General features: G+C 50.1%; 1 protein-coding gene across 4 annotated transcripts in view; it reads right to left on the bottom strand.

Moving 5' to 3' along the window:
* Positions 1-11,458, bottom strand: part of LOC147725156 (chromaffin granule amine transporter-like) — a 273,571-nt gene extending 262,113 nt beyond the window's left edge. Inside the window, exon 1 of one of the 4 annotated variants that reach the window (XM_086967126.1) lies at positions 11,248-11,458. Coding sequence is in view for 2 of the 4 variants with exons in the window: in XM_086967124.1 (XP_086823250.1) it covers positions 11,218-11,265 (48 nt within the window). In the remaining 2 variants the exon portion in view is untranslated. Of the gene's footprint in view, positions 1-11,217 lie in introns of all 4 variants that reach the window. The other 3 variants (XM_086967125.1, XM_086967124.1, XM_086967127.1) reach the window with 3 other exon arrangements.
* Positions 11,459-15,327: the final 3,869 nt, after the last annotated feature.

Raw genomic sequence — 15,327 nt, forward strand, 5'->3', positions numbered from 1 at the left:
AGCGGACGCTTCTTCCCGCAGCTCCTCCGGCCCGACTAGGCCCGAGCCCTTTTTCGTCAGCTTCTCTCCCCCCGCTGAAGCTCAGCGGCCGAGGGACGGGTGGCGGAGACCCTGGGGCACATATTGGTGCAACTTTGGCCCCGAACGCTCCGGCGGAGGCACGCTTAGAGACCGATAAACGAACTGTAGAGCGTCTCGGAGGCGGAGCGGAGCGGAGCGCTGGCCGGGAGGCTTGAATGGACCCTGATGCTGGTGTCTGGTGGCCTGGAGCGGAATTCGCTTGTGTACCCGCATCAAACTGTGCCCGATTGGGAACGCAGGATGGCTAGCTGCCGCGAGATGTCGCAAAGGGTGGACCCTATTGTGTGATCGTGGTGGCACTTGGATCTGCAGCAGTGGCTTGCTACATTGTGTGAGCCCCAACCCCATCGCCAGTTTGAGACAGTGCTCAGGATCTGGGGCCAGGTCAACTGTTTCTCTTCTTTGGCTTGTCGGCCCTAGATGGGACTCCTTTCAGTGAAACTGACTCTTGGCGTGGCCTTGGTGGCGCCGTCGGGCTCGGATGATCTGCCCGGCTACGCCCAACCGCCATCTTGTCTTCACGGCGACGGTGACGAAGCCCTCCTACAGTGTCGCTTGGGGATGACTCCTGCACTCCTGGCCCTGCATGGCTCTTTCTTCCTGAGGGACGCTGCAGCCTGGGTCCCCCCTGTGGGGCCCAACGTCTGAACTTTGGCTGGGCTGCGAGTCGCCCTCTACGACAGGATTGGCCCGCCATTTTGTCCTCTGTGGCGCAGGACCCTTGGTGTCTACAACGGGCGTTCCCCCTGGCGGCGCTCTGCCGGCCGTTGGAGACTCATCAATGCCGATGCCTGCTGCTAGTGGCCTGAGCTCGCATTTCTGACTGAGTGGAGTGCGGCAGCTTACAGGGCACGAATGTCGGGGAACCGAGGAATGAGGAAAGGGGACCGCACCCTGCGGGACATGCTCAGCAGAGCCCAGCAACAGCGAGACAGGGCGTAACCGTCCCCGAGCTCTTCTAGGGCTGCAGCGGACCCAACCGGAGGTGAGCCCCCCGTCACAAGGTCCTTCATGGAAGATCTGTTCAGCTCGCTTAAGGCTGACTTTCAGACGCTGAAGCAGGAGGTGGCCAGCGAAGTGCGCGAGGTCCGTAGAGAGGTGGAGGGCCTAGGTGAGCGGATGGAGACGGTGGAGGCAGCGGCTCAATGGAGGGACGAAGAGATTGTCCATTTGCAGCAAGACGTTCTCCGTCTCAGGGAGCAGCATGTCGAACTCCAAGCACACAATGAGGACCTGGAGAACAGGTCGAGAAGGAACAACATACGAGTTCGAGGTGTGCCGTCCGCGGATGAGGGGACAGACCTGACGGGATACCTGAAGGACTTGTTCAGGGAGATTCTGAGAGAGCCCGCGGACTTCCCGATCCGAATCGACAGGGCCCACAGAGTCGGCCGACAGCGACAGTCGACGGCACCTCCACCGGACATCTTGGCCTACCTCCCGGATTTCCCGGTGAAGGAGGGCATTATGGCCGAAGCCCGCAGAAAGCAACCATTGACCTTCCGCGAACGGCCTGTGGCGCTGTTTCAGGACCTGTCTGCTATCACGCTACAGAAGCGCAGGTCCTTCAAAATTGCAACAGATTTCCTGCGAGAGCATGAGACACCGTACTCTTGGGGGCATCCCTTTCGCCTGATATTCCGTTGGAACGGGGTGCTACACCAGCTGCGTTCCTTGCAAGATGTCTGCGGTGTCCTGGGTCTCACGGCCACGGAAGAGGGTGAAGCAACACCGGGCTGGAGGCGTTCTGATAGAGGAGGACGACCGCGATCAGCGAGGAGGAGATCGGCGGCGAGTGCTGGACGACTGGACTTGTCCACTGTTACGGCGGACATGGCCAGCACACTGAGAGAAGCGGCCAGGGACTCGGCCGCCATGAACGGTGTCGCCATGACGGCGTAGACTCACTCTGGGGGGAGATGGACATAGCTTCTTCAGTGCCAGGTTTGGGGGTTGGAGGGAGGGTCGGGGGAGAGGCGGGGAGAACGAGTGGCTGGACGTCCACTTTTGGTACTTTCCACAGACTTGTCCGTTTGGGACTTGACTGGGACAATGGGTTGTTTGTGCATGGGTGGGGAATCGGCTAGTTGCCATGGGTCTGTTTTGGGAGGGGTTGGGAGTTGTTCAGGGGTTGAGGGGGTACCGTCCAATATCTCAAATGTTATTGCTTGGTTCTATTTTGCTTGTCCTGCGCTGCTGTCCTGTGCCCCCCCCCGCTTATTGTCTGCCCGCGGCTTGGCGCCTCCTGTTCCTTAGGGGGTATGTCGTCACTGAAGGTAGTGACCCTTAATGTTAAGGGTCTGAATAACCCTGTGAAGCGAAGGGCGATCTTATCTCTGCTGGAGGGGACACAGGCCGATATATGCCTCCTGCAGGAAACCCATTTACTATCACGGGATTGTCATAGGATGCGCGCTGCTAAGTTCCCAACTCAGTTTTTCTCCTCTGCTGCATCTAAGACCGCGGGGTAGCTATTTTGCTAGCGAGTTCCTTCAGGGGGGAGGTGTTGTACAAATTTGCGGAACAGAAGGGGAGGCTATTGGCATACCGCCTCCGCCTGGGGGACACAACGTTCACTATTGGCTCCTTATATAGCCCAAATGACCACCAAGAGCGCTTTCTGGACTCGGTGCTGGTAGACGTGACTGCCTCCCCTGATCGACATATCATACTAGGGGGCGATTTGAATATAGTTTTTGATTCTACACTAGACAGATCAGCGCAGCGATACCCGCAGACTGGGGAACTTTCACAGGCTGGGAAGGCCCGAATCACTGACATGGATCTGCATGATCTTTGGCGCACCCTCCATCCCACGGATAGGGACTATTCCTATTATTCACTTGCGCACCGGACCTACGCACGGTTGGACTACTTATTGGTTAGTGGGCCGATGCGTGCCGCTGCTACGGCGGCGGACATTGGGGTCCTGTCGCTGTCTGATCATGCGCCGGTCGTGGGCGCATTTGCGTTGCCGACGGCCTCCCCCTCTCGGGGGGTGTGGCGCCTCAGGGACACCCTCCTGCACAAAAAAACGGTTGTGAAGCATATTGAGGAAGCGATTCGGGAATACCAGGCACACAATGATAACTCGGACACATCGCCAGCAACACAGTGGGCGGCGTTGAAGGCGGTTCTTAGGGGGGAGTTCATTTCCATCTCCTCAGCAGAAAATAGAGAGAGACAGCGCAAGAGGGAGGAGCTTACTTCGCAGGTCCGGGAATTGGAACAGGTCCATCGCCGTACCGGAGCTCCAAGGGTGTGGAGGCAGTTGAAGGCTGCCAGGAAGCTCCTGTCGGCATTGGACATGGATAGGGCGGAATACGCAGCGCTGTGTCTAAAACATGCGTTTTACATGGGTGGGGATAGGTGTGGCAAACTCTTGGCAAATAGGCTTCGTATCGCGCACCAACGTAACGTGGTGAAGGAACTACTCGGTGCTGATGGGGTGGCGGTCTCTGATGACGCCGCGGTGGCAGAAACGTTCTGTAGTTTCTATGAAGCGCTATACACGGGGGAACCCCCCTCGACGCAGGATGCCTCGGAATATTTGAAGTCAGTGGCCCTTCCGGCGCTGGACCCAGCTCAGGCGGAACACCTCGAGCGTAACATCCACGTGGAGGAGGTGATATCAGCGATAGCCAGGCTCAAACACGGGAAAGCTCCGGGCCCGGACGGTTACACGTCCTTGTTTTATAAAACCTTTTGCCCGGTCGTGGCCCCTATTCTCACCCGCCTGTTTAACTCCTTTTCCGAACCGGGAGCCATCCCACCGGACCTGTTAAGAGCAACGGTCTCAGTGATCCCAAAACCTGGGAAGGAACTCCTATGCGGCTCATACAGGCCTATCTCACTCCTGAATGTCGACCTTAAATTGTACACAGGGATTTTAGCGTCTAGGTTGGCCCTGCATCTGCCGGGCCTGGTTGAGGCTCATCAAGCTAGCTTTGTGCCTGGCAGACAAACTGTCGATAACACCAAGAGAGTAGCACACATTTTGGAGAAAGCTTCGCGGATCCCGGGCGAACGGATGCTGCTGGCGGTGGATGCTGAGAAGGCATTCGACCGGGTTCACTGGCCTTATCTCGAGCAGGTGCTCCGGAAACTGGGTATTGGAGACAAATTCTGCTCGATGGTCTTCAATTGCTACAAGTACCCTTCGGCGACAGTGAGAGTCAATGGGTGCAGCTCCCGTAGCTTTGCGATCAAACGGGGCACTAGGCAGGGATGCCCGCTTTCCCCACTCCTCTTTGCTCTCTATATGGAGCCGTTTGCCCAGAGAATTCGTCAAAACCCGGATGCGATCGGGATCAAGATGGGGCAGTATATCCACACGGTCAGTCTTTATGCGGACGACGTCCTGTTGACCTTGGACGATCCTAGACGGGCCCTCCCCGCTTGTATTCATGAACTAGACGCTTTTTCGAAAGTGGCTGGTTTTAAGATTAACATGGGCAAGTCGGTGGCTCTGGATGTGTCCCTGGCCGCGGATACTAGACAAGATCTGCAGCGGCTTTTTCCCATGCAGTGGTCGTCTTCCCTGGTGTCGTACCTGGGGATTCTGCTAGCGCCAACGTTGCCAGCGATGGTAACAGCCAACTATGCCTCTCTTAGCAGGAAAATCAGGGAGGAACTAGGCCGCTGGAGTAAAAGCCTGCTGTCCTGGCTCGGCAGGATTGCTGCGGTCAAGATGACGGTTCTGCCCCAGATTCTATACCTCTTCTGAGCCTTGCCGCTCCAGCCTCCTGTGGGCTGGATTAGGCAGACACAAGCCGACATCGCACACTTCGTCTGGCAAGGCCGCAAGCCGAGGATGAAGAGGGTACTTTCCACGCTGGCCCCGGAGGCGGGGGGCCTTGGTATCCCGGACCTCCGGAAATATTTCCAGGCGGCGCAGTTGCGCTACCTCGTGGAGTGGAGCAGGTGGGAATCCGACAAGCACTGGCTCTTTCAAGACCAGGCGGTAGCGGGGCGCACCCTCCAGGAGGTTCCATTCTTGCGCTGGATTCACCGCCCCCCAACCTCTACGCTTCCTTCGTCACGCGAGTTCCCTTGAGGGTGTGGGACACAGTCAGTGAGGTTCGTGAACTCACCACGTTCCATTCGCCTTTCACGCCGATAGCGGATAACCCTGATTTCTCCCCCTGGATGGAGCCAGGCGCTTTCTCCCACTGGAGGGCGGCGGGCTGCCGAGCGCTCTTCCAGATCTATGGGCCGGAGGGGGTGGTCCCCTTTCAGCACTTGAAACAGGAGTTCCAACTGCTTGAGTCAGATAGGCTGCGATATATGCAGGTTAGGCATTGGGCGCTTCAATCCCAGGTGCGGGGCTATGCTGATCGCCAGATAACGCCATACGAGCGGTGGTTGGTGACCCGCGCCTCTGATGCTAAGCTGATCACCGATCTTTATAAATTCCTGCAGCCCCCTCCGTTTCATTTCTATAACCCAGGCAGGGAACGCTGGAATAGAGAATTGGGAAGGACGCTTAGCCATAAAGAATGGGATCAAATTGCGCACCGAGCGAGACACTCTGCATATCATACAGGTCTCACGGAAACACTCACCAAGGTGTCCACGTATTAGTATTATACCCCGGAGAGGCTACACGAAATGAACAGGCATATCGAGAAGGAGTGCTGGAGGGGTTGTGGTCGGGTGGGGACCCTTACACATATACTTTGGGACTGTCCCTTGTTAGAAGCTTACTGGAAGGAAGTTCTCGACGAGATTGATGTTCATTTTGAAATTGAATTGCCGCGCTTCCCGGCGTATGTATTGCTGGGCCTTCCTAATGGCCTGATGTACCCGTTGAAGTCCCGCAGGGGCAGGCAAATTGCGATAGCGCTGGGTTCAGCGATTCAGAACATCTTGATCCACTGGCGTACCACCACGGTCCCCTCCATCACAGGCTGGCTGCACAGGCTTTGGCATGTGCTGGGTATGGAGAAATTATCGCTTATGGTAGCGGGGGACGTGGACCAATTTGATGAGCTATGGCAACCCTTTCACGCGCTTTTAACTACAGAATTTAGGGAACTCACCTGCCCGAGGTACCTCAGACTTCTGAGATTAACGCCGCCGGTGATTTCAACCGACTAAGGGGACACAAGATCTGGGCTCACGGGGAGGGGGGCGTGGCGGGAGGGCAGGTTGCGTTATCAGCCGAGTATTGGACGGGGGGGGAGATGGGAGAGGGTTGGGGTGAGTTGGGGAGTTTGGGGGAAGGGGTTCTGGGGGTTGGTGGGGTTGGTTTCTTGCATTATTGCCTTTCCTTTTCTGGTCTGCCTGATGGTGTTGAATGTATTCAGCCCTTATCATTTGCCATTGTTTCTTTCTTTACAGTAGCCTTGTCCACCATCGCACTCATAGATTTATGCTCAGCTTTTCTCACCTGAATGTATGTAACCCTAACCCTCATGTTCCCTTACCTCCTATGTTTTGTCTTAATAAAATGCTTTAAACCTAAATCCACAACTTCAGACTAAGAAGTATTTTTACAACTGAGAATCTTCTCCTTAACTTTAGGGGAAGCACAATTAAAAACAAATTGATCTCGTATATAGTTGTTAAGAAGTGGACCAAAATCACATGAAATTGCCAATCTTTTCATCTTCTTTCTGCTTTCTTTTATAAAATTTATTTCTCTCTAACATAATGTTAGGTGACTCTTCAAATAGTTTTTTCAGTCTTGCAATGGCTTCCACATACACATTCCATTGTCTATCCCCGGATTGTCCTGAAGGAGGAGGAATAGGTACTAAACTGTTAAAAATAAATTGAGCAGCCAAACCCAAACTGCCAAATAACAAAGTGAATTTACGAGGGGGAGAATAGTCAGCAGCATCGATAGCTACTACATGGTTTTCAAATAAACGAAACCATTCAGACCATAACAACACTGGTTTTCCTGGTTTTTCTAAAAAAGGAGGCGGCTGTGTAACCTCTCTTACTGCAGACATTATAAAATAAAAATAAATAAATAAATAATATTCACCCTGTAATCTGTGTAAACCAACCCCTCTTAAGTTAAGAATAAGCAAAAAAAATGTCTTACTTTAAAGTAATAATTACTGTGAAGACAAAAGCATTAAACAAAGACAGTATCTTTCGATCGATATTACAATAACTTGTGTTATCTAATTAATAAATATTGTGAATACAATCGAGGCTCTTGATCATTTCCGCAATGAATCCAAAATGGAGTCACGTTTCTTCACGCACAGCCAGATGGCTCACAGTGCCTAATTGCGTGTCTTCACCGTAAAACAGGAGCGGAAGACGAAACGACGTATCGACGTGGAACAGAAGCGGAAGATGAAGTGACGTTGTAGAATCCTTTACAAGTTCGAATAAAGATCCTTAGAAAGATCGCATGTATGATTCCAATCCAACCAGTCAAAAACACATGAGGGTCCCTGCAAATAAGTGCTAGGGGGAGGAGGCAGGGAAAACACTGTAGTCAAAAACGAGAAGACCCCCCCTAGGACTAAATCTATTAAGAGGCAAACACTCTACTACTTGAAAAACATCATTATAGTCCCACACAGAGAGTATTTATTTGAAAAACATATATCTATTTATTATTATTTTTTGAAATTTTCATTTGTAGATCCAACAACCATAAAGACATCAATATGTATTCAAAATCTATTTACATTTCAAAAGATATGTGACGCATGCCCTCTCACAACTTCATAGCAACCACAAATCACACCCATCCAAGCCATCATCAGTCATACCAATTAACAATATATACAGGGAACACAAACAATTTACAAAAATATACACTATTGGAAACAGACATACAAAGGTAAAACAAAACAAAACAAAGGCGCCAATCCAACGTCATGAATCTTGCAGGTAAGGCGTTTCATTCAAACAACTCTTCCAAATGTTCGAAAATCCAAACCCAAACAACTTGAGTTTCGAAGTTATTTTGAGCGAAAACACACAGGAAATACTCAGATTAAATGCAATTTCTTACAGTCTCTCCAAACCATGACAGATGGCCATCCTCCAGCATAAATGAATAAACCCCAACGGGTGAACTCCCAGCACGCTTAACTTAAATCCAGTGCAACCTTATTGTAGAAAACACTGAGCTGCAGGAAACCGAGAAGACATGCCAATCACCTTATCCGAAAATAAATGTCATCCGCCGCCGTAAAATTGTTCTTAAGCACATAGAAATTGCCTTGAATTAAAAAATCCAAGTTTCAACTCAATTTCTTTCTGCTGCGTGGGTCGGTGGTTGGAACAAATCCCGATCGTCGCCAATATGTTGAAGATGAATAGTGGCAATAATCCAGGTAAACCACAAAGTGTAGGCTTAAGTATATTTAATATCAGTTCTAACCACAGGAGGAGTGCCTCTTCAGCCCGGAGTCCGACAAGCAACTGAAGAAGCCCATCGAACCCCAGACATCAGAAGACTTCATATAATCAAAGGAATACATTCTACAATCATGACATATACACATTCTGAATTATCAAATACATAACCACTAAAACTTATTCAAAAAAATAAAAACTTGGGAAAATGCTCAACCTGAATGTAACTTTAAAAATACGTAGGTTCAAATACACAAGGTATCAGAGTGCTTCACATGAGCACCAGTTGCATTACAAGGACACATTTGCCTTTTTAGGCACGGGAAGATGAGGTGATTTACCAAGAATCACAGGATGTTTGTGCCTCCTGCCGAACTCGAGCCTGGCTCCACAGCTTCCCCCAGATTCTGAGCCTTGGGCTCAGTAGCAGCGTCCATGAGGCAGCCGGCCTCCCCACACAGGCTCAGAGACATCCTAATCTCGTAAAGAGGCTGACAGCCCGTGTCATCCTGCACCATCTCAGCTGTCCATGGAGAGCAGTGCAGGTGAGCCGGGGCAGGCGTGAGTGTAGCAGAGAGAAGGCACATCTATGATCCAAGCACTATACTCACGTAAGCTTACCGTGGTTTAACTACGGAATCTCATTAACATACAAGGGTTCATCCGGAAAACAAACAGTCCATCTAAGTAGAGAGTAACAAATGTTTGCAAGAAGAAAATCAGATGAAAGGCCTGGGTGGATGCCAGGCACAGAGCATGGACTGCTGGACTTGGTCAACAGCGGCGGGAGCAGGGAGACGGGCCGTGCATCCTGCGTTCCTGAATAAACCCTTAGATGCAGCCGAGTGTTGTGTCAGATACCGAGCGGGGCGGAAAACGAAACTAGTGGTGTGCGTGCACCACAGAAAAGCGGGGGAAAGGGAGCGCAGCGGCGAGGCAAACGCGTGCTGCTGGGCGTGCTAGCCAATGGTGGGAATGGGAGGAGCAAAGGCGGGACATGCGCCCGCCTTTGCCCAATTGCATGCCGTATTGTGGTATAAAAAAACACTAAAGCGAATGGAGGGCGGAGAAAGCCTGATCACACTCAGGGGCGTGTGAGCAGTTTCAGAATCCCCTTACAAGAGGTCTTGCGCTGCGCGAGCAGTGCTGCGCTCTGCAATGCTAGGCTCGAGACCTAAAAAAGAGACTGAGCCATCTGTCAGCGCCGATGATTTGGAACCACGGCATTACTGTTAATAACAATGACCAAAACAAGGCAGCACGTACAGTGCACTATGCCGTGTGGCTCACTGCGCGCTCGTGTGCCAAAAAGTGTTACACAGCAGATCTGCCGAGATTTCAGCACGTGACGTCACACAGCATTCCTGAGGAGATCCGGTTGGCAAAGAAGATGAGGTGAGCTGCGCGCTGTATTTTTAAACATAAAAAAATGACAGTTGAACCGGCTGATATACTGGAAGTGCGCAGCTAATGTTGAGAAGTAAAACTCACCACAGTCTGTGTAAGAAACACAGCAAGGTTGTCCCCTCTGACCAACAATGCATCACTAACGCAAAGAAAGTGGAGAAAGTAGAATGACTGATGAGGGTAAACTGACTCCACAAGCAATCTGACTGAAAAACAACACTACAGTTACAGTCCAAACATACGAACCATTGATAACGGTGCAGCTTGTAAGAGCAGTACGAAAGAACTGGATACCAATTAACCCTTATATTTGTCAAGAAGAGGCTGATTGGAATTTAATTGAGCACAAAGGGTCACGAAAACCAATTGCATGTGCGATGACAAATTAAGCCAGATCCTCACTGAAATGTAATCCACGCGCCGTCAGGCAAACAGGAGATACAAACAGCTTAGAAACAAGCTGTGTAATATAGAATGTAATATGAAGCCAGGCTAGTTGAAAAAAAAGCATTTTTCTACAGAAAACACATTTTCAAGCTGTAGGTTGCAGGCTTGATGACAGAATGACTGCTTCTAATATTTCAAAGGGAACACAGCTCAAGTCTGAAGAAACCAAAAGGTGATAGAACTTTTCTTTCGAAGACACAACTACTCATGTAGACAGGAATGTGTATCAAATTCCACAAGTGATTTCTTTTTTCATTTCTGTTGTCTTCAGGTACATACAGAATAAGGCTGGAACAGCACATATGTGACCCTGATGACATTTTAAGCTGAAGGTTGGTAGGCTTGGTGACACAAGCAAAACTGGGTAATACAAAGTCCATGATAAGTGATATAGTAGAAGCGCAGCACGCCTCGACTAGGGCTGTCCGATGGCGAGGACACCGGTGGGGCTGAAAGGCGTAGAGCATCACTTTCTTAAGTTTCTTGTTGTCTTCTTTGGTTTTCTGTGAGGAACTTCTTCCTTGGTGAGTCGTTGTTGTACGTAGTTTTTCCTTTCCTGTGGATGTCTCCTCTTGTGTGCATTGTGGTTGTAGCCACGGAAGTCTGTAGATTGCGCCATCTTTAGGTCCTTTTTAGGGCGAGCAGACCTAAAAGCAGGCGGAGCCTGCTTTGTCTGCGAAGACAACTGTTGTCGGCGTGTTAGAAGGAATCTGAGACGGAGCTCAAGCACGAGCGTCGCGGTCTCAGATTCCTCCTCGGGGCCGCGCACAGCACCACACACGCATGCGCATACACAGAGACACACACCACACTCACGCATGCGCACATACACAGCCATACACAGGCACACACTGCATACACACACGCAGACCCACACGCACACACACAGACACATTCGAACACACACAGACACACGCGCGTACACCCCCCCTCCCCTCCCCTCCCACTCACCGGGCTCTTTCGGGCTGGTCGGGCACTCACCGGGCTGTTGCTGGGCATCGGGCTCCTCTCTGCGGCAGTCTCCTCACGGCACCAGGGGACAGGACTTCACTTCCGGGGCTCCCTCCAGCACCTGGGAGCCCTGCAACACTCTGGCTGTTGGCAGTCCCGGGACTCTCCTCAACTCATGGGAGCCCCGGGCTGCGGAGAGGCCATCTTCACTTCTTCCTCGGTGTCGGCGGGCGGGACTTCCTGCCGGATTGCAGGCCCCGCCCCCGTCTCGGCCAAAAGTGCCTGACTTCCGGTTTTCACGGAGCAGGGCTGCGGCGGTGATTTCTTTCGGGGGCAAGAGGGGTAAGCACCCTCGAATTAAAATATAATTATATGTCCTTCTTGTGTCGCTTGTCATATACTTGCAGGAGAGGGACACAGCACTTTTGATCTGTCGAGCTGTTAAACTGACACCGAAAGGCTCAAGGATACAATTACTCCTAGAGTGGTACATTTAGTCAAAATGCCGCTGGACTGGGTTTAGAATTGTAAATTCGCTTTCGCAATGTCAGCTGTACAGATGGTGGCAATTAAGCCAAGTACGCTCTGGCGAGATCACTAGTAGCCAAACTGACTGCCCCACCTCAATTTCCTTTCACTGTTGTCCCCCCTCTAACCAGCTCTCAATGTACATTTATCCCGCCAATAACGTTTATTTAGCCAGAAATATATTTAGAGCCGTGATCCTTGAAAATGCATTCCTTTGGATTTATCCTCTGTAAAGTGTGACTAAACCCGAGTCGGGACTGCCAATAAAAGGGTAAAAAAAATATCTCTGCTCAGAAGTGCAAATAAATCAGTTTTTTAAAACACAACCTGCCTTTATTTCGACACTTGAACAATGAGCCAAAAAAGTCGTAAATTAATAGCTGCCGTTTTCAGCGAAAAAACTTAATTTACTTTGCTTCTGAAATCTGCAAGACTGCAACATTAGTTTTCCGACAACCCCCAATAGTTTTTCAAAGTAACACCCACGATATAATCAACAAGCATTTGCAATGCAATAGGTCTCGCATTTGCAAGAGTTTGAGTAAGTCATTGGCTTTGTAAAGGGCAATGCCTTTTATTTATGTTTTAAAAGTCAGCACATAAATAAAAGTCATTGTCATTTACAATGCCAATAGCTCAAACTCTCGTAAATGCGAGACCTATTGCATTGCAAATGCTTGTTTTTCTAAGGTTCCTGAAACCCGCATGTATCACCTAGGCTCTTCGCCAAATAAATGCAGTGATGAAGAGGAAAAGAACTTCAATAGGAAATCTGAACCCGGGAAATAGAGAGAGAGCGAAGAGACACAAACAGTATCTATAAACTCCTCCCCATTTCCAAATGTACAATGCAAATAAGATAAAACATTACAATACCTATGCAGGACACTACACACAAACCTGCAGCAAACTGAGCACAGCTGACCTCTAGGGAGAGACCTTTGCGGTCATACAGTGACAGGAAGCAAAATGAGTTCTCCTGTGCTAATTCATATCTAACATAACGCCTTTCCTTATTCATGGTTGTTTTTCTAATTTTAGCATGTGCTGAGCTGACAGTCCCTGGCATGAACCATGAGAACCCCACTGCCAACCATTGAAAGTGCCAGGGGGTGAGGGTGGCAGGCTGGAGTGCTCTAGAGAACAGCAGGGACTTCAGAAAACTGAATTTCTGGAGGTTGCTGCTGTGCTGAGCGCCATCCTAGCCACCAAAGGGCAGCCGAACGATACTCCAACAAACAGTCCTTGAAACCCAATTTCATTTCCAGGGAGAATGAACATCTGGCTCTCTGACTTCTGCTGTGGTGGCTCAGCCCATTCACTGCACCACACGGGAACACCTGGGAAATGTGACTCCAGAGAGTCCCCTCATAATAAAGACCCCAGTGCCAACACTGTGCAGTGCCTGTCTGAGCTCGCAGGCCTAAGGGTGTATGAGACCCAGGGGCCAGACTGCCAGTCACAGTGGGGCTTACGCCTGGTCTCTCAACACTGTAGGGTCACTGGGAGACAAGACCACAACTACTCCTGCCAGTTCCAAAAGCACTCACACAGCACTGGGGCATATTACCAACAACTAGCAATATTTATCGCTAAATGCGCTTAGCGACTTTCTTTTTATCGCTGTCTATTGCTGGATATTTTATCGGAGAAAACATGCTATTAGCAACGTTTTTCTCCATAGCGCCAAAATATCCAGCGATAGCAGCGTAATGCGAGAATATCGCTGAGAAAACAGCGATATTATCGCATTAGCGACAAAATTCTCTTAGCCATGTTATCCACCTCCCATTGGATAACATAGCTAAGAACTGGTCTGAGCAGGCGTTAGTTTTTGGCAATAGCTGGAATATTTCCATCGCTACGCCAGCCTTGTGAATAGGCGATAGCGACGTTATCGACAGCTTTCAGTCGCTAACGGGTTGGGTACGCCCACTTTGCATGTCATTAGCAATAAATATCGCTAACATGCAAAGCGGACCCCAAACCGCTCGCTATCACCTTCAAGCTGTCGCTAACTGCTGTTAGCGACAGCTTGATAATAGGACGATATAATTTTCGCCGCTTAGCGGTCAAAAACGGCCGCTAAAGCGGCGAAAAGTGCCTATCGCCCCCCTTGGTAATATGCCCCACTGTTTCCACCCCACTGGTGCCTGCATGGCAGACACCCCATCTTGAGGGAATCACAGGGACCAAGCTTGACGCTACCACACACCCTGAACCGGCTTATAGGGTACAGCCTTGGCAGAGCATGACAGACTCATCACTCACTAACAGCAAGAACATCATTCATCCAGCAGGTATGAACTGAGGGGCATATTTACAAGCCCCTATCATCACCATGCTACCCCTTTTAGTGACGCTGTGGTGGCGATAGGGGCATCGCCTTATTTACATGGCAGCGGTAAGCCATTTAACGTGGCTACACGCTGCCTTGTAAATAAGTCCCTCTTTGATGCAGTAATAGCATGAAAGGGGAGGGCAATGGGTGTTGCTGTGGGTGTTCCAAAGCAACACCCTTTGAAACTGACGCTGCCCCCTATTTACAAAGGTGGTGTAAATAGGTGGCAGCGCCAAAATTCAGACCAGGGAAAGCCTGGTCTTTAACAGGTGAAACAAGGAGAATTGATTCATTTATCACAATCCCTTGGTTCTATCGATCAAAGAAGGTACCTTTGCAGAGCTCTTCGTGGCAGAGGCGTCCCTGCCACAGGTCTCACTATCTAATAATGAAAGAAGGGTTAGTTGGCCTAAACTAGCACTTGATGAGAAGGTTCTGTCAAGGATTAGAACCATGCTTGGGGATACAATGCTTCAAATCAGTGGGTTCTGCCAAGAGTCGGACCTTCTGGACAATATCACCACATTACATAGGGATCTCTTTTTAAATCTTAAAACTCTTTTTGTTAAGTGCACTGGCCCAAGAAGAAATAAGTTGAAGCCCCTAACCTGGTATTGCAGTGCATGCAGGGAGTCGCAAAAGGCGTTGCATGCGGCTCTAAAGTCAAGAGATCAGAGCTTAATCCGCAGCTGCAGGGCTACCTACAAAGCTGTGCAGGCCACTGCCAAGAAGAACTGGGACGAGACCCGATGGAAGGAACTGTTGGAGGCTTGCCAGAGTAATAACATGATTAAATTCTGGCGGCAGCTTAAATGGGGCAATCGCCCACAGGATACATCCCCCTCAAACTGTGTTGAGCCAAGGGAATGGGTCGAATACTATGGGAACCAATTCAAAGCGATGTCACTAGTTCTGCCACTCTGCTTCCCATCACTACTGACGAAGCCCTGGTTTTTACTTCTACTGAAGTGAGGGCAGTGTTAAGGGTTATCCCGGGGGGTAAAGCACCAGGACCTGACTGCATACCAGCTGATTTGTTTAAGCAGGAACAGGACCTTTGGGTCCCATACATTGTTCTTTTAGCCAATGCTCTGGCAAGGGGTGCGAAAGTCCCTGACTCTTGGCTTGGGGCGGAGATCCTCCCAATTCATAAGAAGGGTGATCGCTCAGTAACGGCTAATTATCGACCTATTAGCCTTATTGATGCTGTACAAAAGATTGTGGCTCGCCTACTTCTGGGT

This window comes from Lissotriton vulgaris, chromosome 4_1 (genome assembly GCF_964263255.1).
Source record: "Lissotriton vulgaris chromosome 4_1, aLisVul1.2, whole genome shotgun sequence".
NCBI classification, from domain to species: Eukaryota; Metazoa; Chordata; class Amphibia; order Caudata; family Salamandridae; genus Lissotriton; species Lissotriton vulgaris.